The sequence below is a fragment of the Tachypleus tridentatus genome, chromosome 5, assembly GCF_004210375.1.
Source record: "Tachypleus tridentatus isolate NWPU-2018 chromosome 5, ASM421037v1, whole genome shotgun sequence".
Classification (NCBI taxonomy): domain Eukaryota; kingdom Metazoa; phylum Arthropoda; class Merostomata; order Xiphosura; family Limulidae; genus Tachypleus; species Tachypleus tridentatus.
In genome coordinates, this window is record NC_134829.1 from 34,395,335 (window position 1) to 34,419,865 (window position 24,531).

At 31.1% G+C, this 24,531-nt stretch overlaps 1 protein-coding gene across 2 annotated transcripts in view; it reads left to right on the forward strand.

The window, feature by feature from the left end:
• LOC143250910 (AP-1 complex subunit gamma-1-like) overlaps nucleotides 1–23,683 on the forward strand; it is a 41,712-nt gene extending 18,029 nt beyond the window's left edge. For both annotated transcript variants that reach the window (XM_076502087.1, XM_076502088.1), the window contains exons 8-16: nucleotides 2,124–2,204; nucleotides 3,642–3,740; nucleotides 4,959–5,014; nucleotides 9,159–9,272; nucleotides 10,195–10,335; nucleotides 14,359–14,413; nucleotides 18,755–18,970; nucleotides 19,796–19,923; nucleotides 23,527–23,683. In XM_076502087.1, coding sequence (XP_076358202.1) covers nucleotides 2,124–2,204; nucleotides 3,642–3,740; nucleotides 4,959–5,014; nucleotides 9,159–9,272; nucleotides 10,195–10,335; nucleotides 14,359–14,413; nucleotides 18,755–18,970; nucleotides 19,796–19,923; nucleotides 23,527–23,677 — 1,041 coding nt within the window. In that variant the 3' untranslated portion in view covers nucleotides 23,678–23,683. The remainder of the gene's footprint in view (nucleotides 1–2,123; nucleotides 2,205–3,641; nucleotides 3,741–4,958; nucleotides 5,015–9,158; nucleotides 9,273–10,194; nucleotides 10,336–14,358; nucleotides 14,414–18,754; nucleotides 18,971–19,795; nucleotides 19,924–23,526) is intronic.
• The last annotated feature ends 848 nt before the right edge of the window (nucleotides 23,684–24,531 follow it).

Consider the following 24,531-nt stretch of genomic DNA (forward strand, 5'->3'; position numbering starts at 1 on the left):
AGAACTGTCTGACTGTGATAAATAGCTTTTAGTGTGCTGTCAGGGTGTTTGAATATCACTGTAGAGCAATAAAAGTGGAGGAACCCAAGTTTGAAAAATATTAACTTTGGCTGTAAGAATAAATAGCATGAATTGTCCATTAAAATATGTAGACAGTCAAGAAAAAAAAAGTTAAAAAGGAAACTTGCATGCATTTTACATTTCTTCAATTTTTCATTTTACTCTTCATTGTTGATTTTGTTACAAGTGCATGTTAGAATAGAAAACAACGTATATAATGTAAAGTTTTACTGAAAAAAACTGGCTAATTCTTTAGGATTTAAAGACGTTATGAATTAAATATGAAAATACAGGATGTTCGGAAAGTCACTGTGCACTTGTGTATGTATATGATTACAACACTGCACGGTGACTTTCCGAACACCCTGTATAAACAAAATAGGAAACTGTGAGATGGAAAAATATTTTCATTCCTTACATGAAAATTGCTTTGCACTCAGACTAGTCAGCATCTAAGTCAAAGTGACTCAGTAAATTCCAAGACCATTTTTAATAAAACTATATTATTAAAAAGTATGACTTTTTGTGTACAACACTTTCATATTGCTTTGTGAAAGCTCAGTGTACCAAATTTTGTGAAGATGTTCTTAATAAATCCAGAATTATAGTAAACATTACTATCTGTAGCTTCATAGAAACTGATTAGTTGCAAAGAACCAATGCTGATGATGTAGAGTTAATGGCTATGCAATCTGAACTGGCTTTTTAACATCAGGGGTTTTATACTCTTCTCTTACTGTATGATGAACATCTTTTGTAATATTACTAATACTTTTGGTTTTTACAAATTATGTAACACAAACTGTTGTCAGAATCAAAACATGGAAACAGTACCAATACTCATTTGAATGGATGTATTTTTTATAAGGCTATAATTATCATTCTGGGCTTGAAGATATGTGTACATTTCCTCTACATTTTACAGAGTCTGTATGCCTTCTGGAAATGTATAAAGGTTTCTGAAATTGCCTAAAATTTTACTGTTCATATGAAATGGACTATTTTTTTAAACATTATACATTATATGCAAGGACCTAAGCTACAATAGCTACGGTATGCCTGTGAGAAACATTGCCGAATAAAATGCTGTCTGTGTTATCATTAACAGCTCGTGCATGCCCAGTGCAATTCTAACAAAAGGTGATTTGTGGGTGTGTGAAATTTAACAAAGCATTGATTTATCAAACTAGATGCCTGACCAAACCTGTAAAACACATTAAAGCTATGCTTGGTGGGAAATCCTCATTTAATGTATCATGGCTTGATTAACTAGAATATGCATATTGGCTTGTACATGATGGTGCAGCAAAACACAATGATGGTTGCAGTGTGTACAAGAAAATCTTTGACATCTTGAATATGAATGAAACTGCACTTAAAAACCATACGGAGGTTTCAAGCAAATTGCATTATTTAAACAACACTGACAAATGGTGGGAATTGACAGCTTTATGAGAAAAAATGTAGAAAGTGAAAAACTCAGAAAGTATATGTATAGAGGAACTTGCAAAATATTCTGATGCATAGGGTGATAAAACAGAGATTACTGTTAATTTGACCTTTGTAACAGAATCAACCAGCTTGAGGAAAACAGCCAATCACAAAAATAATACTTCACAGAGTATAAATGATGACAATGAGTGTAAGCTACAGTTGGTCAAAAAATAAAGTTTAAAGACATTGAAGCAGTTAATTGAACACAGAATAATTAAAAATATTTTAAACATTTAATTTACATAGATTTTTGTAACTAAAGTCATTTTTTTTTTTTTTTGTTTACAATTATTCACTTGGTTGTTCCTGAAAATTTACTGGCTTAGTTCAGAAAATGTTCTGAAAAACTCCTGAAAGTTTTTCAGCTTGGGTCTGTATGGAACCTGTTTAAGCTGTATCGTGATGATATAACTTGTTATATTTACGTTAAACAATTCTATGGTTAGATATCTGAATTTGAGCATGCCTTAAATATTGCATGCACCCTATATAAAGGTAAATTATGTTAGTTTGTGTATTTTTTATTTAGTGCAACTTTTTTTACTGGAAGTCACTTTTGTTTTTTTCAGGTGAAAATCTTGAGACTGCTTAGAGTGTTAGGAAAACAGGATGATGAAACCAGTGAAATTATGAATGACATTTTGGCACAAGTATTGTATTCTTACTGCAAAAATTTAGTTGTGTTAAAATATATAAAAATAATTTTAGAAAGTTTGAACTTAACATCTTTATTTAAATGAGTAAGTATTAATCAGTTTGTTGTAATCTTTTCTTGAATATGTGGTAGTCTGAGGCATGTGGAAAATACATTACCTTTTTAAAAGCATAAATATCAGAGTGATTGATTGTAAATTATATGCTGTGATTAATTCACAGTTTTTAGCATTTTCACGTGGGCTCAAAATATGCCTTTTTTATGATTCCATGTGATAGCATATACAAAAAAATAGCAAAGTTATTTTCAAGAAAAATTATTGAATATTAGTCATCATAAATGGGGTACTGGGAATTGGAAATGAGGTTTTTAAATCTTCAAGTTTGCCAGAGTTGCTACTGGTGAACACTAACAAGTTACTTATTAGTTGCAAATGACAGTTTCCTTTCAAGGTTTTTTGAAAAGTGTACACAAGCTCCTGTCTTTCTCTCTTCTTCCCCCATAATATACTTTGTGAAAGTGTCAAAAATTATGAGTGACTCGTTAATATTTAGTAGTTTACAGTTTTACTTGAATGTTATCACACCAAACAAGCACACCCTGACGTTTATTGCTCGTTTTGTAATTAGTGTCAAGAAAACACTGGATTAATGAATTGGTTACAAAACTTGTAGATGTGTTGTCTCTTTGCCAGTCACATTGAAAAACTTGTTATGTAACTTTGATTTTAAATATAAGCAGGAGAAACAGAGAATATTCTTTTCACTTTAAATAGAGAAAATATTATCTAATGTCAATTGAAACAGTGAAAATGATCAATTGTTGACTGCAAGATCCATGAATTATTGGTAATTATGGATTTTCATAAAAACAAGTGATTTACAAAAGAATTTATACAGAAATTAAGTTACAGAAGTGAACAATTTCTCAGTTTTGTTTTTGTTAATTAATGTAATATTTATGGTAAATAAATATCATTTCTTTAAATAAAATCTAAATATGCAGCCCATATTACAAACATTTTAGTTTTTGTAGGAATGCTAAACTGGATTTACTGGTTTTGGCAATCTGTTAAGAAGTATTCCACATTCTAGTACATTTCCCTTGGAACTTGAGTTTGTATTCAAGTGTTTTCAGATTGGAGCATACTTAGAATTTGTAGCAGGTAACTTTAAAAAAAAACAACATATTCCACCTTTTTTCTAAAAGAAATTAATTATGCCAGGAGAAACTTTTGTGGGGTTGTTTGCAACTAATTTGTAGGATATTTATTTTGTAGAAGACTTTAAAGATGTTTTGAAACAAGTATAATAGGATTTTCAAAGCTGCATATACCAAATTACATGTGAAAAATATGAAATGGTTAACTGATTTAAATATCTTAAAGAATGAATAAAACTAAATTTGTATATGTTTTTGTGCTGATTTTTAGGTAGCTACAAATACAGAAACAAGTAAAAATGTAGGCAATGCTATTCTATATGAAACCGTCTTATCTATAATGGGAATCAAATCGGAGAGTGGTTTAAGGGTAAGTTTGATGTTCATGTGTAATAAATAAAGCAAAAAGTACAAATTTCTGATTACCATAACTTGTTTCATGTTTATAAGTAATTTAATTTTAGATGGCTACTGATAAGGCTTCCTTTCAGCAACCATGAGTGAGTTATGTGTTGTAAATGAATTTAGTACTATAGCAATTTGTAATTTATGAAATTTTAACAGTGTGGTACAAATTTAGAATACTGCTATTTAATATTTTTGAGATACTAAATGTCCATTTAGTTGGTGTAAATGTAACAAGATTAGTTAGTTTTTGCCATATAATATACTATATTAAAAATACATATGATACAAAATGATGCTTTGCTTATGAAATTATTTCGACCACTAAACATGGGTTAAATGTAGTGGTTCGCAGCACTTATCACAATAATTTTGAGTGATGTTGATGAACAGTAACCTTTAGAATAACATAATTGCTGTATCAGGTGTTTAATTAATTCTTGTAGAACCAGATAGGCATTTGATGGCCACTTCAAATATGCATATATAATAAACAACCGTTTTGTGAAACTATTTGCTATAAAACAAAAAAACAACACTAATTTACACTTAAAAAACCAGTATTTATTTTTCAATTTCTGGATGTTATTTCACTGTTACAAACAGTGAAATTCCTCTATTAGTTTTGATAGCAGCATTGGTCAGGATATCGTTTGATGAGTGTATTTGAAGGTATTGAACAAGTAGCAGTTAGTTGTGGAGAGAATATATCTCAAGGTTTTCCTTGGCTGTATCAGGTTAATTTAACTTGTTAGAAAAAACAACTTATAAATATCAAAAAGTAAAAGTTAGATTTTTGTTTCTTAGAGAAAAAATCTTAAGTTTGAAGTTAGCAGTATTATAAACAATGTGATAAAAACAAATTAAAATTTTAGTTGTTTTTTTCTAGTAATAATCAGATATAATTGCATGTGAATTATCTCAGAAATGAATGATCCAAAGTTCAAGATAGCTGTGTGTTGATGGAAGCCTGTATTGGCATGTAACATCCTGTTGGATGCAAGGTTGATAAATTGAGGAGTAAAAGTTTTTTCTTGCATGTATTTTTTATTTATCTAATGTTATTTTATCATTATAAAGCCCCACAAAATGTTCTGTTTGTTGTATTTAAGTATAGGGATCAGTACAGAAAAGTTAAATTGACAAGTTGCATTGACCATTCCAATATATTCTTTTGTTTCAGGTGTTGGGAGTAAATATATTAGGAAGGTTTCTCCTGAATATTGACAAAAACATTAGGTATGCCATATTAGATTTTTTTAAAATGTTTTTTTTTCCAAGTTCATTATTTTTTGGGTTTACTCTTAGATAAAGTAATCTTATGTATGTTTCTGTGGTAAAATAATCAAGCAAATGGATCTTTGTTTTGATTTCTCAGTAGTCTATAACAAAAAGGATTTTTTGGTACTGAAAGAACAATGGTTCTAGTAAATTTTTTTTTTAAATTATAAAACATTTGTGCTATTAAATATAAACCCCAGAACCTGATAAAATTAAATTGAGTATGGATAACAGAATAAATGTTTATGACCATTTTCAATTTTGTTCATGGCACAATAAAGAAACAAGCAAGATGATTAACTCGTATACTGAAAAAACGACTTGCATATTTTTATGCAATTTCTATATGCACATATTTGCTGATAATAGGAAAGTTTTGAGTTATTGTCATCATAACGTACTAAACACTGTGTGTTATATTAACATTTTTTGAAGAAAATGTTCAGAATTTATGAACTTCAAATTTAGATAATAGTATGTTCATTAAAAGTAATTTTTAATCAATCTTCATTACAAATTGAACAGTTTTCCCTTGTGTTTAGGATAGTTGATTTATTGAGGTTTGTAACCTTAGAAATATTTAGGATCTTTAAGTTTACTTGTCATATACTTGGTGAAGTTTGAATCAGTAATTTGTATTAGATAACACTGGTCAACAAAGTTTTTGTTGCATTTATATCAAACACTTGGTATTACATAATTTCTTGCCCTGATTTCAGATCTGAAGTTAGTTTTTTACTCAGTGCTCTACTTTTTTTGCAATCAAGGTATTTGAAAATCTCAAAATTTCGTCATCATCACATTGACGTCGTAGTCTATTATGAAAAATATGTGATAAAATATGTTATAAAACTCTTTAATATAGCTGGGTAATAAAAAAAGAAAATGCAAGATAGTATAAATGTATTCAAGTTATTTATATAAATTCAATTTTATATCAAGTTATAATTCAATTTATTTATATAAAACTGATTAGTAGATAAGACACTTGCTACTATGAGGAGGCAAAGCTCAATTGCAGTCTACTCAGGCATGAATTTCCGCTTGTAGCTCTTGCGTTTGTGGACTGTCTCAGGGCATTCTCGTTTAATGCTCCAGCAGTAATCTGCCATCATATGTTTGTCCCATCTCCCTTGGTGGCGCTCTTCCATGGTCTTGAGGTCCTGATGGAACCGCTTGCCTTGCTCGTCACTTACAGCTCCTGGGTTCTCAGGGAATCTATCAAGATGACTGTACAGGTAATGGAGTTTGACACTCATGTTACATCCAAGATTAGAAAAGCTGACAACATATTAGCTACAAGGGTTTCATAGTTGTCAGCTTTTTTTTGCCGAAAGTTTGCCATCACCGCCACAAATGAAAGCCATGCAGTCCTTTCCGTGTCGTTCATTTTTCTGGCAAATTCTTGATCACGCACAAGTGCACGAATCTGTGGTCCATCAAAAACACCTGCCTTGATCTTCTCGAAGGACAAACCAGGGAGCACAGAAAATATGTGTTGTAATCATTCACCGTCAGTATTCAACGCCTTCATAAACTGTTTCATCAAGCCCAGCTTGATATGGAGAGGAGGAAATGTGATCTTTTCTCGACTGACAATTGGATCGTTGACAATATTTGGCATACCCGCCTTCAGAGTCTCAATGTATGGGCCACTCCTTCTGGTTCCAGTGCTTTTCTCGAGCTCGGATGTCCCACATGCAAAGATAGCAGGGGTACTTTGTAAATCCTCTTTGTTGACCTAGGAGGAAATTAACCATTTTGAGGTCCACACAAATTGTCCAGTTGTGCTCGTGGTATTTTAGTAGGTCAATCACAGTCTTAATGTCATTATATTCCTCTCGTAAATACACAGAGTGTCCAATTGGAACAGCTGCACAGACATCGGCATTATGAAGTAGAACGCACTTCAAACTTTGCTTAGAACAATCTAGAAATAATCGCCAGTCATTTGGATGGTATACTGGCATCCCTAATTCCTGGAGAAGACCTGAGATATTATGACAATAAACAAACATATTCTCCTCTGTAAAAAATGGCACAAAAGCCTGTTCCCGATTTTAGAAGTATGACACTTTAGTTGTATGGCTCAGCTGATTTTTTCTTGCATCCTGGAAGCTAACACTTCAGCTGCATTTTGGAGAGACCCAAATCACGCACAAGGTCATTCAACTCTGGCTGGCTAAACTGTTGAGGAGTTAATGACTGTGGGGTCTCATAAGAAGGATCGCCAGATTCTGAAAGTATTTCTTGAGTTTCACCAGCAGTCTCTTGCTCTTGGTCACTACCCACATCTTCAGATGGAAGAAATCCTTTAAAACTGGGATTGGGAGCTCTTCAGAGTGCAGAGCAGGTCGGATTGCTGAGGGATACTAGGATATGAGATTTTGTGTCTGTTTTTCTTGCCAATGCCCTTTGTATTGACCAGACAAAAATAGCAGTCAGTTGTGTGGTCCATCGGTTCTTGCCAGGTCATGGAATTCGAAAGGTAAACCCTTACGTTTCCCTTTTGTCCAGTCACGCAGCATTTCCTCGCAGTTATGACACACAGTATGTGAAGCCCATTTCTTGTCTTGGTCACCAAGAGCAAGTCCAAAGTACACTTTATAAGCACGCCTCACAAACGATGTTATATTACTTTGACGAATAAGCGTGAAGCATCCACAAATATAACAGAAAGCGTCCGGCTTGTTCTCACATTGACGTCTCCTTGTAGCCATGATCAGATCTGAAACAAAATCTAAACAATTTTAATATCTCTGTTGATAACATAAACGTGTAAGTAATTAACATGTTTCCTGCGATGGGACCCACCGGTGTCCCACTATTGTCTTACCTTTAACTAAGTTGCAGGCTAGAGACAAGTGTAACGACAACCTTACGTTATCATAGCTCATGCAGCACTGAAGCTGTCAGATGTATAAGAGCATCGCAGCAGTTGCCGGTTTGCCAATATAGGCATCGCAGGAAACGTGTTAATTTGACCACAAACGGCTAGAATGAAAAACTTAAAATTGCATTAAAACTAGAGCATGTAGAGCTGAACCGTTTTCATATTTGAATTTAGCATGTCACAAAGGATAAGAATGAGTAAAAAAATCTTATGCAACTGAGATTTCGAAAAAAATTGTTGACCTGTGTAATTTTCACTTTTTCATACTGAATGAAAAAACTTAAATTTACTTGAGGTGGGTGACAGTATTATTAAAAGTTTTGTAACAGATAATTTTTTTGACGTTGAGCTATTAAACAAGATTTTCTCTTATGAGGCTGGAATGGCTGTCAAAGGAGAGAAGTTTTTGTTTGTTAAATATTAGATCAGACAATTAGTGTTGAAATAATCAGCTCTTTAAAGGTTAGGCTGAATGTGGTCCAATGGTTAATGTTGCTGGATTGTGGTCTGTGTATGTTTTAAGAGGGATTATAAAATCCCACTATCTGATTAGAGTTGCCCAACAGTTGGTAGTTTCAGAGTGCCCCTGAAGAAGAAAGGTCCACCTGCTGAAAGCACTTAGGTTTTAAGGGTTTCTATTTCTCAGACTTATGTGTTTTCAGCACATCATGAAGTTGGTAGTGGGTGATGTTGACTGTTTGCCTTCCCTCTAATTTATCTCTTCAAAAGTAACTAGTACAGATAGCTCTCAAATAGCTTTGTGCAAAATTCAAAAATTCATTTTATTTCACTGATTATGATTCTAGAAATAATTAGGCTCACAAGTGATCTTATTTTGATAATTAATCTGTGAATAGTCTTCAGTCAAGAATTTTATTGATAAGAGTAATAAATAAAAAAAAATAGCCTTCCAGTTAAAAATTGTTTTTTTTTACATTAATATTTTGAAAGTTGTGGTAGTTTTTCAACTGGGAATATTTTTTTTTATTAAATTTGATTATGATTCAACAAATATTTATCAATCAAAATTTTGTCCTGATATTATAAATTACTCGTGGTTATTGGTGGTGGGAATAGTTCAGGAAAAACAACCTGTTTTTGTTTTTAATACTTTTGTAACACTAATGTTCTTTTCAAAGTACTAGCCTATTAACTGATTTTTACCTTTTTTTTAATAATTCTAAATTAAAAGTTAGAATATTGTTCTAGATATGTGGCCTTGAATACTCTACTTCAGACAGTGAACGTGGATAATGGAGCTGTGCAGAGACATCGAAACACAGTTCTGGACTGTTTGAAAGATCCTGATGTATCCATACAAAGGTATTTCAATGCTGTTTACGTACACCAAATACAATTAAATAATTTGAAATGTAATATGACTTTCATATCATTAACGTTAAGACTTGATAACTACTAGATTAAATACACAAGTATTTTGAACCCTAAATGTCATATATCAATTTAAAATATTTCAAATTAGCCACTACATTATATCATGAGGTGGGGTCAATGTATGAATGTCAACTTTTTTTTTACAGTTATATTCAAAATATTATCAATGTATGTTTAAGGAACTTGCCAACGAAGCAGATTATAATTTAAATTTTAAATATTGTACAGGTTTTCATTTCTTAATTCCAAAAGAAAATATTTAAACAACTCTCAATTTTCATTTCCCAAGTGTTATCACATAACATTTCTTTGCTCAAAACTGTCAATTTTAGATTTTCTTTTACCCTCTGTGTGACCTTAATGTGCACAAAGTGCACACATAGAATATAGATACTGTTAAACCATGATGTAAGTTTTTCCTGCCCTTCAAAAAATGTCTGTAATTTTTCGTGACATTTGTTATTGAATAATTTATAATCAGTAAAAACAGAAGATTTTAATTTATTGAACAGTTCATGAGCCCAGCTTGTTCTTATTTGTGCTAATTTTCATTAACAAACTTTTTTTTCAGTTAATTTATAACTTAGTTAGAAAGTCAACTAAACTATAGTAATTTCAGGACATTTTGTTTTATGCATAAAAATATTTTGCATTATAAATTGTGCATTTTAAATAAAGATTTGATCTTATGTTGGGCAGAGCACAGATAACTCTTTGTGTAGCACTGTGCTTAATTACAAAGGATTGCATGAAGTTTCTAATTTAAAACTTATTGTATATACTTTGTGTAGGAGAGCCCTGGAACTGTGAAATGTTACTGAGTTATAATTTCTTATTTCTTCTTTTCTAGGAGAGCACTGGAATTATGTTTTGCTCTCATCAACTCTAACAACATTAGAACTGTTACCAAAGACCTCTTGTCATTTATTGAAGGTGCTGATCCTGAGTCAAAAGCAGTTTGCTCATCCAAACTCTTCATTGCAACAGAAGTGTAAGATAAGGCTTCAGGAATATTTAATAAATATGTTTTCTAATGGTAGCTTTTTAGTGAAAAATGCTTCAGAGTTTTAATAAGTAATAACTTGTATTAAATGCTAGGTAGAAATGTTCAAGGGTACATTCAAAACTCGTAGTTATCCATATTAACATAATTTGATAAAGACTACATAAAAATTTTGTGTTTTAAAATCAAACTTTGTACAAATTCAACATTAAAACAAGGTTATTTTACATATGTAGTTTGATACCATAAATTTTAAGGTGTAGGGTGTAGTCATTTGCTTTAGGCTGTGATATTTTCAGAGTGATTTTATTGTACACAACACTGGAAGACATTTAATGTAGAACATATGCATTATATAAAATTAAATTAGTGTTTCTGGAATAAGGTTATTGGATTTTTTTCCAAATTTTTGTATATTTGGAGCTTTGAGTGCAAATTTCTTTTAATTGATTTTATCTTTTGTTAAAAGTTTTACATCGTTTATCTTTCCAGTATCTAACATTATTTTTTGTATATTTAGTCAATTGGAAAGTTTTGATTTGAGTAGAAAAAGAAGTGGCACAAATTATGTAAAAACTGAGTAAAAAATATTTTGTCATAAAACATTTTGGAGGAAGTGACTGATATTCCTTCAAAAGTAAGAACTTATTCTAGTTATTTTTAGTAGCATTTGAATATATGTATATATTTTTTCTGAAACATTTGATGGAGGAATGGATTTATGGACCCAAGTGGTTAAGAAAAGATTAATATATTTACATATTATATGGATTTCTGTTATTTTAAATTTGTATATAATGTTTTTAAGACTGAAAAGTTCCACAATATGCATGTCAGAATGGCTGGTATGGGTACTAATACTTTTATTGAAAAGGAGAGAACAGCATTTCAACCTTTCTAGGTTAACCTGAAGATGACCTAGGAAGATCAAAATGTTGTTCTCTTCTTATCAATAAAAGTGTTAATACCCATACCAGCCTTTCTGAGATACATTTTTATTTCAAGTGAGTTTCTCATCACCAAGAGTTTCACAATATGTCAGAGCAGGCAGATACCTCTGAAAGATAGGGTTTGCTGGGTGTTAATGTAATAAGACCAAGTGGAATATTTACTTGAAAAAGAGATTTATTTAAAACTTTGCAGTACATTGATAATGCATAATTTTATTATTAAAGCTACTTGAAGAGTTATAACAAGTTATTATAATGGATATGTTATATGACACTGAATGTATAATTTATGGTGGATATCAAAATATTATATTACTTGTGTTTCAATGCTGGGACAAGTTTCTTTCACATGCAATATGGTGGTGATTGTACAAATCACCAGTACTATGGATGATATCATTTCAATAACAAATGATTGTGTTACACATTTTCAATATGGTCACCAGTACTATGGATGATATCACTTCAACAACAAATGATCGTGTTACACATTTTCAATATGGTTGCCAGTACTATGGATGATATCACCTCAACAACAAATGATTGTGTTACACATTTTCAATATGGTCACCAGTACTATGGATGATATCACTTTAACAACAAATGATCGTGTTACACATTTTCAATATGGTCACCAGTACTATGGATGATATCACCTCAACAACAAATGATTGTGTTACACATTTTCAATATGGTTGCCAGTACTGTGGATGATATCACTTCAACAACAAATGATTGTGTTACACATTTTCAATATGGTCACCAGTACTATGGATGATATCACCTCAACAACAAATGATTGTGTTACACATTTTCAATATGGTCACCAGTACTATGGATGATATCACTTCAACAACAAATGATCGTGTTACACATTTTCAATATGGTTGCCAGTACTATGGATGATATCACCTCAACAACAAATGATTGTGTTACACATTTTCAATATGGTCACCAGTACTATGGATGATATCACTTCAACAACAAATGATCGTGTTACACATTTTCAATATGGTTGCCAGTACTATGGATGATATCACTTTAACAACAAATGATCGTGTTACACATTTTCAATATGGTCACCAGTACTATGGATGATATCACCTCAACAACAAATGATTGTGTTACACATTTTCAATATGGTTGCCAGTACTGTGGATGATATCACTTCAACAACAAATGATTGTGTTACACATTTTCAATATGATCACCAGTACTATGAATGATATCACTTCAACAACAAATGATCGTGTTACACATTTTCAATATGGTCACCAGTACTATGGATGATATCACATCAAAAAAAAAATGATTGTGTTAAACATTTTAAATATGGTCACAAGTAATATGGATGATATAACTTCAAGAACAAATGTTCGTGTTAAACATTTTCAATATGGTTGCCAGTACTATGGATGATATCACCTCAACAACAAATGATTGTGTTACACATTTTCAATATGGTCACCAGTACTATGGATGATATCACTTCAACAACAAATGATTGTGTTACACATTTTCAATATGGTCACCAGTACTATGGATGATATCACCTTAACAACAAATGATTGTGTTCCACATTTTCAATATGGTCACCAGTACTATGGATGATATCACTTCAACAACAAATGATCGTGTTACACATTTTCAATATGGTTGCCAGTACTATGGATGATATCATCTCAACAACAAATGATCGTGTTATATGTTTTCAATATGGTAAAACAAAAATAAATGTGTAAGCTCAAATTAAATTGCATTTAATAACACTTTATAATTTAATAGTTTCCTGTAAGTTGATAAATGGGAAGGTTCAAGATTAATAGTCTTTGTGTAGATTCAGTGATGTCGAGAAAACCCACTAGTAGAGAAATATATATGCAAAAACGAGCCATTTTTGCATATATATTTCTTTGTGTAGATTGTTTTTCTGTGTTTTTACAGCATAAAAATTCTGAACACTACTGTATTAAAATCTGATAAATTAGTTGTGAGGGTCCAAACTAATTTCAAAATGTATTGAATTCAAGAACATTTGCTCTTCTGGGATGACTAACTGTGTTGCCTGCAGTTAAGACAACTTTCACTTGAGTAGCAAACTGATTGATGTAGATTCTAGCAAATATGTAAGATTGGCATTTTAATGCAGAGCTCAACTTTGCTAAGATATTGGTGGGGCTATGCTTCAATGGTCATTGTTTTAATGGGACCAAGTTTATCTGTGCACGTGCGGCAAATGATCGTAGCCAGAGATCAAACATATTGGCTATGCTGGTAGACAAATACATGTCCTTTGAAGCATCTCGTACTGATGGGCCAGTGTGTCATGGGAAAAACAGTATGGTGATCGTGATATGGTGTGTATTATGGGGTAATGAACCGTAATATATCAGTGTGTTGGATAATCATTATGACAACTTATGTTGGATTTAAGAGGTGAGAAATGTTATATTGTAAACACTGTAACACAATATATATATACTGTGACCTAACTCAAGTAAAAACTTTTGTTGTGAGAGAAGGTCTATTGAAATAATTAAGAGTAGTTACAAAGACTAATAAATAATAGGCTGTAAAATGTAAATTATATATTTTACTTAGACATGATTTAGTTACACTTGACAAACAAATACTAAAGATTTTAAACTTCCTATATTTACTTAAAAATCTTTATTTTATTTTATTTGAGTTTGAGAATATTCTTTTTCTTTTGTATGGGACTTCTGAGTATTTCAAAATATTTTGTAAAAGTTCATATTTTATGATGTAGTGTATCTATAACAGTTGAAAACCACAGGCATCAGAGTTAAAAAGAACACTATCTTTAGCATGTTTGGAATAAATGTGCAGTATTTGAAAGTTATTTTAATTTTTTTCTAGGTGTGACACTTGTTAGGTATCTTAGAACACTTGAGTCTTTGATACCACAACTTATAAAAAAAAAAAAAAAAAAAGTTTAGGCAAACATTTTTAGAAGTAGAGATCACAAAGATTTTTGTTTTTATTTTTATTTTTCTGTCTTAAATACATAGTTTGTCTTTTCCCATACCTCCTTTTGCAGACATGCTCCAACAAAGAGATGGCATATAGACACAATGATTAAAGTTTTAACATTGGTAAGTTTTAGTATTTACATAAATTTTTCCTATCCATGTTTTTTACTAAGTTTGTAGTATAGTCATGTCTTGGTGTTGTAGTGTTAAGCAACAGAAATGAATGATTCTAATAATCATAAGAGAAAAAAGATTTTGGAAAGAAAATAAAAAGTTTGTGTGATAATTATTAATGTCTTCTTTCAGTTGACAAAGTTTCAATAATAAATAAACCATACAGCAAACAGTAGAGGATGGTAACATTATTTAAAGAGATAGCTTTCTGACTTGTGACACAAATAATGTTCAGAACTACTGTATTTATACAACACTTTGTGCGAATATACAATTCATATTCAACTTTTACTATTTTCCACATTTTTGTGAACCTTATAATGATTGTATTGAAGATTAGAAACAAGAACAAACTGTGCTAAGCAAAACTTGATATTAGATCTGAATATCTTAATTCATTACTTATATTACCAGAGAAACAGTGGATGTCAGACTAAAAGAATGTATGTTCTGTCTTTATGCTGAAATAGTGATAGTTATTGAGTAGGATGTACTGATTTGACTGATAAATTGTTTGTTATGTACATATGTTTTGAAATGTTATTGAGTTTATCAGCATGTCAAACTGACCTTGGTGATAGCAAACAATCAAATTCATGCAGGATAACTCGCAGTGATGTTGTCAATGAGCTAATCTTATGAAGAAAGCAGTAACCTGAAAAATGTTTCTATTGGTTATAAGTAATCCAGTAGCAAGTACTAAAGAGAATTATTAATATATTTTTTAAAGGCAGTATATGTGATATATGAGTTTCAGGTTATGGGATATAACTCCTTAAAGCAAGAATAGATGCTATAAATTTCCATTTTATCTCAGGGATATCTAATGGATATAAACCAATAGAAGTGTGTAAAGATTTAAATGGGCCATTTGTACCAATGAGGTGTCTATAATCCCTAAATGTTTCCTTTTGAAATTAAATAAAACGTACTGAAATTTGAATTACAAAATACCTTTGATGACAATTTTATTGACATTGACTGATACTAAAGTAGTTTAATTAAATTTTGAGTGTACTCTGTATAAAAGTGATATTTTAATTCCTGTTTCTGTCAAGGAAAACATAGGAATGTTTACTAGAATTCTGAATTAATTATGTGCATCTTAACAAAATTTGGTAAGCTGTTAATAAATGTTACAAATATGTTGTACACAAAAAATCAGAATTATTTAGATAAATGTTTTACTAAGGATTTATCTGGGAACTTACTGAGTCAGTCTGGTCCACACTGACTTGTCTGAATGTAAGATGATTTTCATTTCAAGAATGAAAATATTTTTTTTCTAATACAGATTTCATATTTTTTACACAACCTCTAGGATCTCTTCAATTAATATCAAGTTGTTTTTTTCAGTAAAACATTTATATTTTATATACTTTTTTCTAAACTGGAACTAATTGTAGCAAAAGTTGACAATTATGAAATCAAATTAAAATGTATTTTGTTTTTTTTTTACTAACTGTCGATTATAACAAAGAGTCATAGCAACTTATCTTAGACATCCTCAGACTTATAACAGTTTAAATATGTTTCATTTCATTTTTTTTATTGCTATTTGAACCATTCCTAAATGGCATGAGAAAGCATCAAGTTACCCAGTGAGATCTCATTCAAATTTTGTATAACAGTTTGTGAAAACTACCTTAAACAGAACAAACTGTCAGAGGTCTAATATTAGAGAAGCTCGTTTCAACAGCTTTGAGCATCCTATTTACTCTTATGTTGCCTTTTGGATCCTGATTTATGAATTCTCTTAAGGATACAAGAAGTTGGAAAGATGTTATGTTAAGAATGACCTTGGGGGATGTTGAACTTGGGCAAGCTTTTGATTAAACAACTTTTGATGAATCTTCTATTTATACAGTTATTCAATTTGTAATTGACAGGTTTTTCCTGCGAGAAGTAATTGTGAATCTGAAGAGAAAGCGCACGCATGTCAAAACTAGTTTTGTTTGTATCAGACTTCTGAGAGTTTGTTCTGTTTGCTGTGTCTTTTCACCTATATATTTATTGTTTGATGTAACAATATTTATACTAATAGTGTTTAATTTCTGCCAAATGCAGAAGATTATGGGATATAAAGAACATCTAGAATGGACATTATGGAGCAAACAAGTGAGCAAACAGAAAATGAAGATTGAAAATTTGTTTCATTCCTTTTGAAACTAAGAAATTGAAAGAAGTTGTATAAACTCAGTACTTTTGGACACAAATAATGTTCAGAACTACTGTATTTATACAACACTTTGTGTGAATATACAATTCATATTCAACTTTTACTATTTTCCACATTTTTTTGTGAACCTTATAATGATTGTATTGAAGATTAGAAACAAGAACAAACTGTGCTAAGCAAAACTTGATATTAGATCTGAATATCTTAAAAATTCCTTAAGAACTACAAATTTTGTAGTTATGTATTTAATAAGACATTAATACACAACCTATTATTAGATTGTGTTTCTATAAGAAACTACCTTTTGTTTCTAAATGTCAGACTAAAAGAAAATCTTTTTATTCTTTCTATAAAACAATTATAGAATATAATATATGTAGGCCATAAGGTGTTTATGTTTAATCATAATCTGATTGTAAACAGAGTTTAGTTTAACACTAAATATGTGTTATTTAGTAACTTTTCTTCTCCTGATTGAGTCTATATATTTGAAATAAAGGTAAAACTTTATTTCAAAGAACTACATTGAATGTAAAGGTTACATATTAATTAGTAGTTGAAATATGAACCATGTTTTGATGGAAAGTTTATTGACTTACATTGATAATAAAGTTTATTTAATATGTAACTATGGATGTTGACTACCTGCCATATACTACAGTAACTGATGCATCTCCTGTAAGTGTATACATTTGTTCTTAAACAGAAAGCAATTCTGTGGATTATAGGATTTTCAAACATTTCACTAGGTCAAGACATTCCTGTTTGTTAAAGGTTTAAAGTTTGATTAGGTAAAGGGATTTCTACAGATAAAGAATGTTTAAAGTAAAGTTTCACTAGGTCAAGGCATTTCTGTTTATTAAAGGTTTAAGGTTTGATTTGGTAAAGGAATTTCTATAGTTAAATGATGTTTAAAGTTTCACAAGGTCAAGGCATTCCAATTTGTGTAGATTTAAAGTTTAATGAGGTAAAGGGATTTCTACAGGTAAAGGATGCTTATAAAGTTTCACTAGGTCAAGGCATTCCTATTTGTTAGCAGTGTTTCTTGCAAATGGCTGAATGGATTTAAACAAAAGGTAGTAAATAGTTGGACTGTGACCCAGTTAAGAAATTATTAGTTTTTGGAGGGTCATGTTCATTTCAAAGGCATAAAAATCTAAAATCTCCCTATCTGTTAACATTTTTCATTTGCTATTTTTGTTCTATAACTCTCAAAAATTATTGGATTTGGATAAAACTTGATGGAAATATGTATGACATTATTTTTCAATGTCCTGTCGAAACAGGTTTATGTCTGTTTATGACAACAGACATATGGACAGGTTTTCTTATATTTTTTTGAAGGCTGAATATTATCAATGTTGCATAGTGGAGGTATGCTTTCTACTGAGTGCCTACAGTTTTTCCACTGTAATTCAACTGTAAAATGATTTTAATAATTTTTTTGAAAAAAATTCTTATTTGTTTTTCAAAAAAGTTATGGAATACAGGGTATAATTGTTTTAAAGAGATTGTACACATTTATTCTTATGAACTTTTTGGATTCCCATTTTCTTCCATATGATTATTTTGTGCTTTATTTTACACTTCTATTTCTCTCCCAGTTGGAAAAAAACTAATTCATTCATTAAAATTTGTTCTTAATTATTTAAAAACCAAAAGAACATGTTACATTCAAACACCCCATTTTAGGACATCCATTACAATTATTAACTTCAGACATAGGATACTGACAACACTTTCTGAGTCACTTGCCAGTCAAATTTTTTACAATGGGATTCTATGGATACAATTTTTTTCATTCCATCTTCCAAGCTTCCAGTACCTTTTTAATCCTAGGTATTTTAGATTCTAAAAAGTGAAATGTGATTTGACAAAGTAATTTTGTATAATCTAATTTATCCAAAAACAGTATTCCAAGTTTTGACTTTTGAGATCTCACACATCGTATGAATGTGTGAAAAACTTTTCTTCTCCTGATTGAGTCTATATATTTGAATATTTTATACATTATGTTGTCTTTCAAGGTTCTTATTTTAAAATGAAGTATTTTTTACCCAAAATTATATGTTACAAGTGACCTGGATACACCTGTGTTTTGAACTTTTCAGGCAGGGAATTATGTTCCAGATGACTTGGTAGGCAATCTTATACAGTTGATATCTGAATCATCACAGCTTCATGTGTACACCACCCAACAATTGTGGAAGAATTTGGGTAATGAATTAGCTAGCTGTCAGCCACTCGTACAGGTTGCAACCTGGTGTATTGGAGAATTTGGAGATCTTCTGAACTCTTCTGAAGGTGTTGATGCTGAACCATTAAATGTAAGATGAGTTTGAGATTAAGAAGTTGAAACATAATGACCTGAGATATCAGTATTGCTATTTTTAAGATTTTCATGAGCTATATGGAATATGTGTTGTAGATGATAACCAATTACAAAATAGTGATAATAGCAGGATATTTTGGCTCTGTCGTTAGTTGTTACTTTCTAAATTTTTAAAATTTCTACACAGATCTTATATTAATGGAACATTCAAAGAACTACTCCAAATATGAGTAAATCTTACATTGTATATGATTTTTTAAAAATCTTTGCATAGCAAGACTTAAGTAGGCCTCTAACTGCCAAAACGGCTCATTTTTGTTTGTTACTACTGTGTTACTTGTTTCTAAAGTAAAATGATTATGTGCTCATTTTACTCAAGAAACACATAACAGAGTAGTAAGAAATAAAAACGAATCTTTTTGGTGGTTGGGACCCTGACTTTGACAGTTGGATAGGTTAAAGAGAACTGGACATTTTACTTACTTAAAGTGCCTTATTATGCAAATAGAATTGCATTTACTCTGGAATATATTAAAAACATAATCAGTGATGTCGAGAAAACCCACTTGTAGAGAAATATATATGCTCTGTGAACCTGACGATGACCAAAGAAGGTCAAAACGTTGTTTGCTCTTCTACGTAAAATATTTTCTCAACCCAAACGAGCCGTTTTTGCATATATATTAAAAACATAATTGTTTAAATTTTTAATAATCAGTATTTAATGTTATGTATTTAGGCTTTAAATTATATTTAGTACACTTGCAAGTGAAGGTTCAGCAATCTCAATACTGTACTATATAATGAACATATTTTACAGGTAGCAGAAGAACACATTTTTGGACTATATGAAAAGATTCTGTATAGCTACCATATGACTCTCCTTACAAAAGAATATACTATCAACTCTCTAATGAAACTGAGTGTACGATTTCCCAAAAGTATTTCGTAAGTAAAGCAGTTTGATCTTTGAGAAGCTAGAAAGGTAACCTTGTTTATGTGTTTGAAACAAAGACTATTTTCTGTGTATGTTAGTTGCAGCTTAATTCTAATTATACTACATCTCGGTGGCCCGGCATGGCTGGGTGGGTTAAGGTGTTCGACTCGTAATCTGAGGGTTGTGGGTTTGAATCCTCCTCACACCAAACTTTCTCGCCCTTTCAGCCATAGGGGCATTATAACATGATGGTCAAACCCACTATTCGTTGGTAAAAGAGTAGCCCAAGAGTCGGCAGTGGGTGGTAATGACTAACTGCCTTCCCTCTAGTCTTACACTGCTAAATTAGGGACGGCTAGCTCAGATAGCCCTCGAGTAGCTTCGCACGAAATTCAAAAACAAACAAACAAACTACATCTCAAGATATGCTTTTTTTTTTATTTGAGACATATTTTTAGGAGCTTGAGTGAAAGAAAAATATAATATGTAAACTACACTATATCTATAATATCTGGTATCTACAAGAAATTTTACCCAATATATGGGCTCATCAGGCAAACTGCAATACAACACACATTGTGGTGATTGATATATTACTTGTATCATAAATTACTTTGTTTCGGAGTGAACCAGTTTAAGATGGTGAAATATAAGTTTTATGAATTATGTTTAAGTTATTACACACAAGAGTAAAGATATGGTTTTTTCTTAATATGAGATTTATTTTAACACCCAGTTGTTTATCATTCTAATTATTATATTTTTAAGTATTAAATTTAAATCATTATTAGAGTACTATATAGTATTCAGTTTAAATTAATAGACAATACCAGTTTCAATCAATCTCCTTTTGGGTCATTCCATGTCAAATCTCAAGGGGGCTGCAGGTGACCTCCACAGAATGCCTTGAAAAAATTCACATGTGCTCATCTACCCATAGAATGAAAAATTGCTAGAGATTAGATCAATATTTCTAATAGTTTCTGATTTACAGTCCTGTAAAATATATTGTTTTTTTTTGGCAAATTCATTTTTGGGCAACTTTGGCTGCTTAAAGCTGCAAGAGTAATGGTGGTAGAAGGCTGAAATTTGCTACACTGACTGAATTAATCTCTCAAAATTCAAAAATGGTCTCAAACCAAGTTTATCTCTCTTAGGATTTGCATTGTGAGCCAGTAAAATCACCCGGAAACCAAAAATCGTAAAACACATTGGTTTATGTAATAAGTCATAGCTCTAAGACTTAACATGATACAAAGCTGAATTGTGTTTTCAAATTTCCTATAACATTTCAGTTGATAAATCAGCAATTGATGTAATTAAAAGTCTGTTAGATCTCTTGTAAAAAAAATATAGCTGCATGCAACTTTTTATGATTTATCTAAAAATAGCCCTACTTCAGGCCACAGTTTGACCATGTCACCAGTTATTCAGCCTTTTCAGATTTTTACCATATATTCTTACATCTCTGAATATGATCTACAAAAAAAAAATCAGGATGGTGTTCAACCTACTTTTTGAGTTGTAATTTTTTAAAGCATCCTCTGACTTTATGTTGTTTACTTGCCAAAAAAAACTTCAATTCAGGTGTGTTACTGTGTGCAAATATATCCATACAATTTTGAAGAATACCTGTCAAAATTTTATGAATCCCACTGAAATATTCTAACCAGCCTTTCACAATGTTAATAATGAAGTTGAAAGAAACAAGAAAGAATTAATTCATTTCTGAACAAGTTTATTGACATAACTAGTTAGATCACATGGCAATGCAAATATATTGTGTATACATTACAGTTATGCAGATATGGCTCAGTTTAAGATTCATAATATAATAAATACAAAGGTAAATCAGACACAAAAAGCACAGTGCCTACAACAGGGAATAACTGAGAAAGATTATAGTCACACCAAACTGCAATAATCGTGACAATTAAATGTTTCAAAAACTGCTTTGGTGATAAATTAGCCTTAACAACATCAAATAAACATTGCTTTTTTCAGACAGCTTGAATAAATTTCTGAAATTAGAGTTTGATTATGTTGAGATCATTTTGACTTAGAACATAGTGGTGAGCACTACTGCCTTGCACAGTAGGTGCACTTATCACACAAAGAATATGTTGGAAAGGAATCCAGCTTTCATCTGTATGTGACCTTGCAGGCCATGAGAACAGTTCTTTTTCTTGATTTCTTCATAAATGACATCAACACATTGGAATGTTCATCTGATCTATCTTTTATGTTTCCCATATACCATTCATGATCGTATAAGCATGCCACATATTTCCCTGGCTGATAATTGTCATTGCTATCATTAGACTCTATTTGAGCTGCTGCAGCATCACTTTCACTGTTACTACCAACAGTTACAACTGTGTACACATCATCATCTGATAACCTTCTCATATACAATTTGTTGGTAGAATAAAGATATGATGTGACCTAATACCTGCCACAGTTTTGTGTTTTTCATAGCACTCAAGTGGATCAAACTTTACACAATTCTGCAGGACTGATTCCTGATTAACCATAAAGAACTGAATGCCCTGAATGTGGTTCTTTGCCCAATGGTACATATCAAACACTTAAGATTTTATAATTTATTATTTTAGCAACCTTGATTTATTTGAAGATCATGTTCAGAGATGTGAGAATTTATGGTAAAGGCTAATTAGAATATTTCAATGGGATTCATACATTATTTCAAAATTGTATGGATATATTTGCACACAGTAACACACCTGAAGTTTGTTTTGTCAAGTAAACAACGTATGGTCAGAGGATACTTTAAAAATGTAGGTTGAACACCATCTTGATTTTTTTGTAGATCATACTCAGAGATGTAAGAATATATGGTAAAAATCTGAAAAGGCTGGATAACTGGTGACATAACTGTGGCCTGAAGTAGGGCTATTTTTAGCTAAATCATAAAAAGTTGCATGCAACTATATTTTTTTTACAGGAGATCTAATAGACTTTTAAATACAACAATTGCTGACTTATCAACTGAAATGTTATAGGAAATTTGAAAACACAATTCAGCTTTGTATCATGTTAAGTCTTAGAGCTATGACTTATTACATAAACCAATGTTTTTACGACTTTGGGTTTTCAGGTGATTTTACTGGCTCACTATGCAAATCCTAAGAGAGATAAACCTGGTTTGAGACCATTTTTGAATTTTGAGAGATTAATTCAGTTAGTGTAGCAAATTTCAGCCTTCTACCGCCATTACTCTTGCAGCTTTAAGCAGCCAAAGTTGCCCCAAAATGAATTTGCCAAAAATAAAAAAAAATTACTTATATTTTACAGGGCTGTAAATCAGAAACTATTAAAGATATTGATCTAATCTTTGGCAGTTTTTCATTATTTGGGTGGATGAGCACGTGAAAATTTTCAAGGCATTCTGAGGGGGTCACTTGGAAAATTTTTCAAAATCTGGATGATTTGTCATGGAATGACCCTTTACCACAGCAGTTTTGTAAAAGTTCAGGAAAAGGTTTTTTCTGCATTTTGTAGGCAAAATTGCACTTGTCAGAATAGATACATGTTATAATTTAATAGCATCTGTTTTAAGTTATTTGTTTATAGTTCAGTATTGATTTTTACAGGAAGGTAAAAAACATGGTAGATGTGTTTGGCTCCAATATGAGCACAGAGCTACAGCAACGATCAGTAGAGTTCTCCAGTGTGTTCTCAAAGCATGACTATCTCAGGTTGGTTAGAAACAGACTTAATATTACTCTAAAATATGTTCACTGAGGTTTTGTATTATCAGTGAAAACTGAATATGCATGCCATTGAAATAGTTGATATCTGTATAAAGTAAAGTACAGTAATCATAGTTGAAACATCTTCGAAACCACGAGAAGTGTACAAAGTTTGAATTATGTAAAAGTTAATCATATTAATTAATGGATTTCTGTTTTGAGGTAATTAATTTTTTTTAATGAAGGAGTAGCAAAAACCTTTTGATTTATATATTTAATTTTATATTGTCAAACAGTTATTGTGTGTGTATATATATTACTTTTAAAAATTAACTTTTTCTGACAATAAATGCATGGATATCAACATTGTGACTTCAGTTGGATAGGCACAAAAAAGTAACAAAAAACATTAAGTTGGCAAAGCTGATAATTGATCAAAAATAATTTATTCAAATATAGTGAATAATCTTTACTTCTTATTTCACATGGGACAGGCTTAATTTTGTGGTTAACATGTATTACTTAAGAATCTGAGTGCCTGTCTTTCATGTCCCATTCTCACACAGTTTAGCTCCACACTCAGAAGCTGTGAGTGCATTATAAGAGTGATTGTCAAATCCAACTATTTAATTAGTGTAGCCCAAGAGTTGGAAGTGAGTGCTGTTGACTGACTTTTTTTTTTAGTGCACTAGAACAAAATTATAGATGTTTAGGACAGATAGACTTTACAGAACTTTTTGAAAATATCTGAAATGAAAACTTCAAATGCACTTTAAAAAATGTTTATTAATAATGTTTTTTATTTCCTTTTTTTTTTCACAGTGTCCTTACATGTTTAAAAGAAAGTTTTGTTTACTGTTTACTGAATTCAGGTTGTGTGAATAACATTTTGCTGTTAGGAGTTAC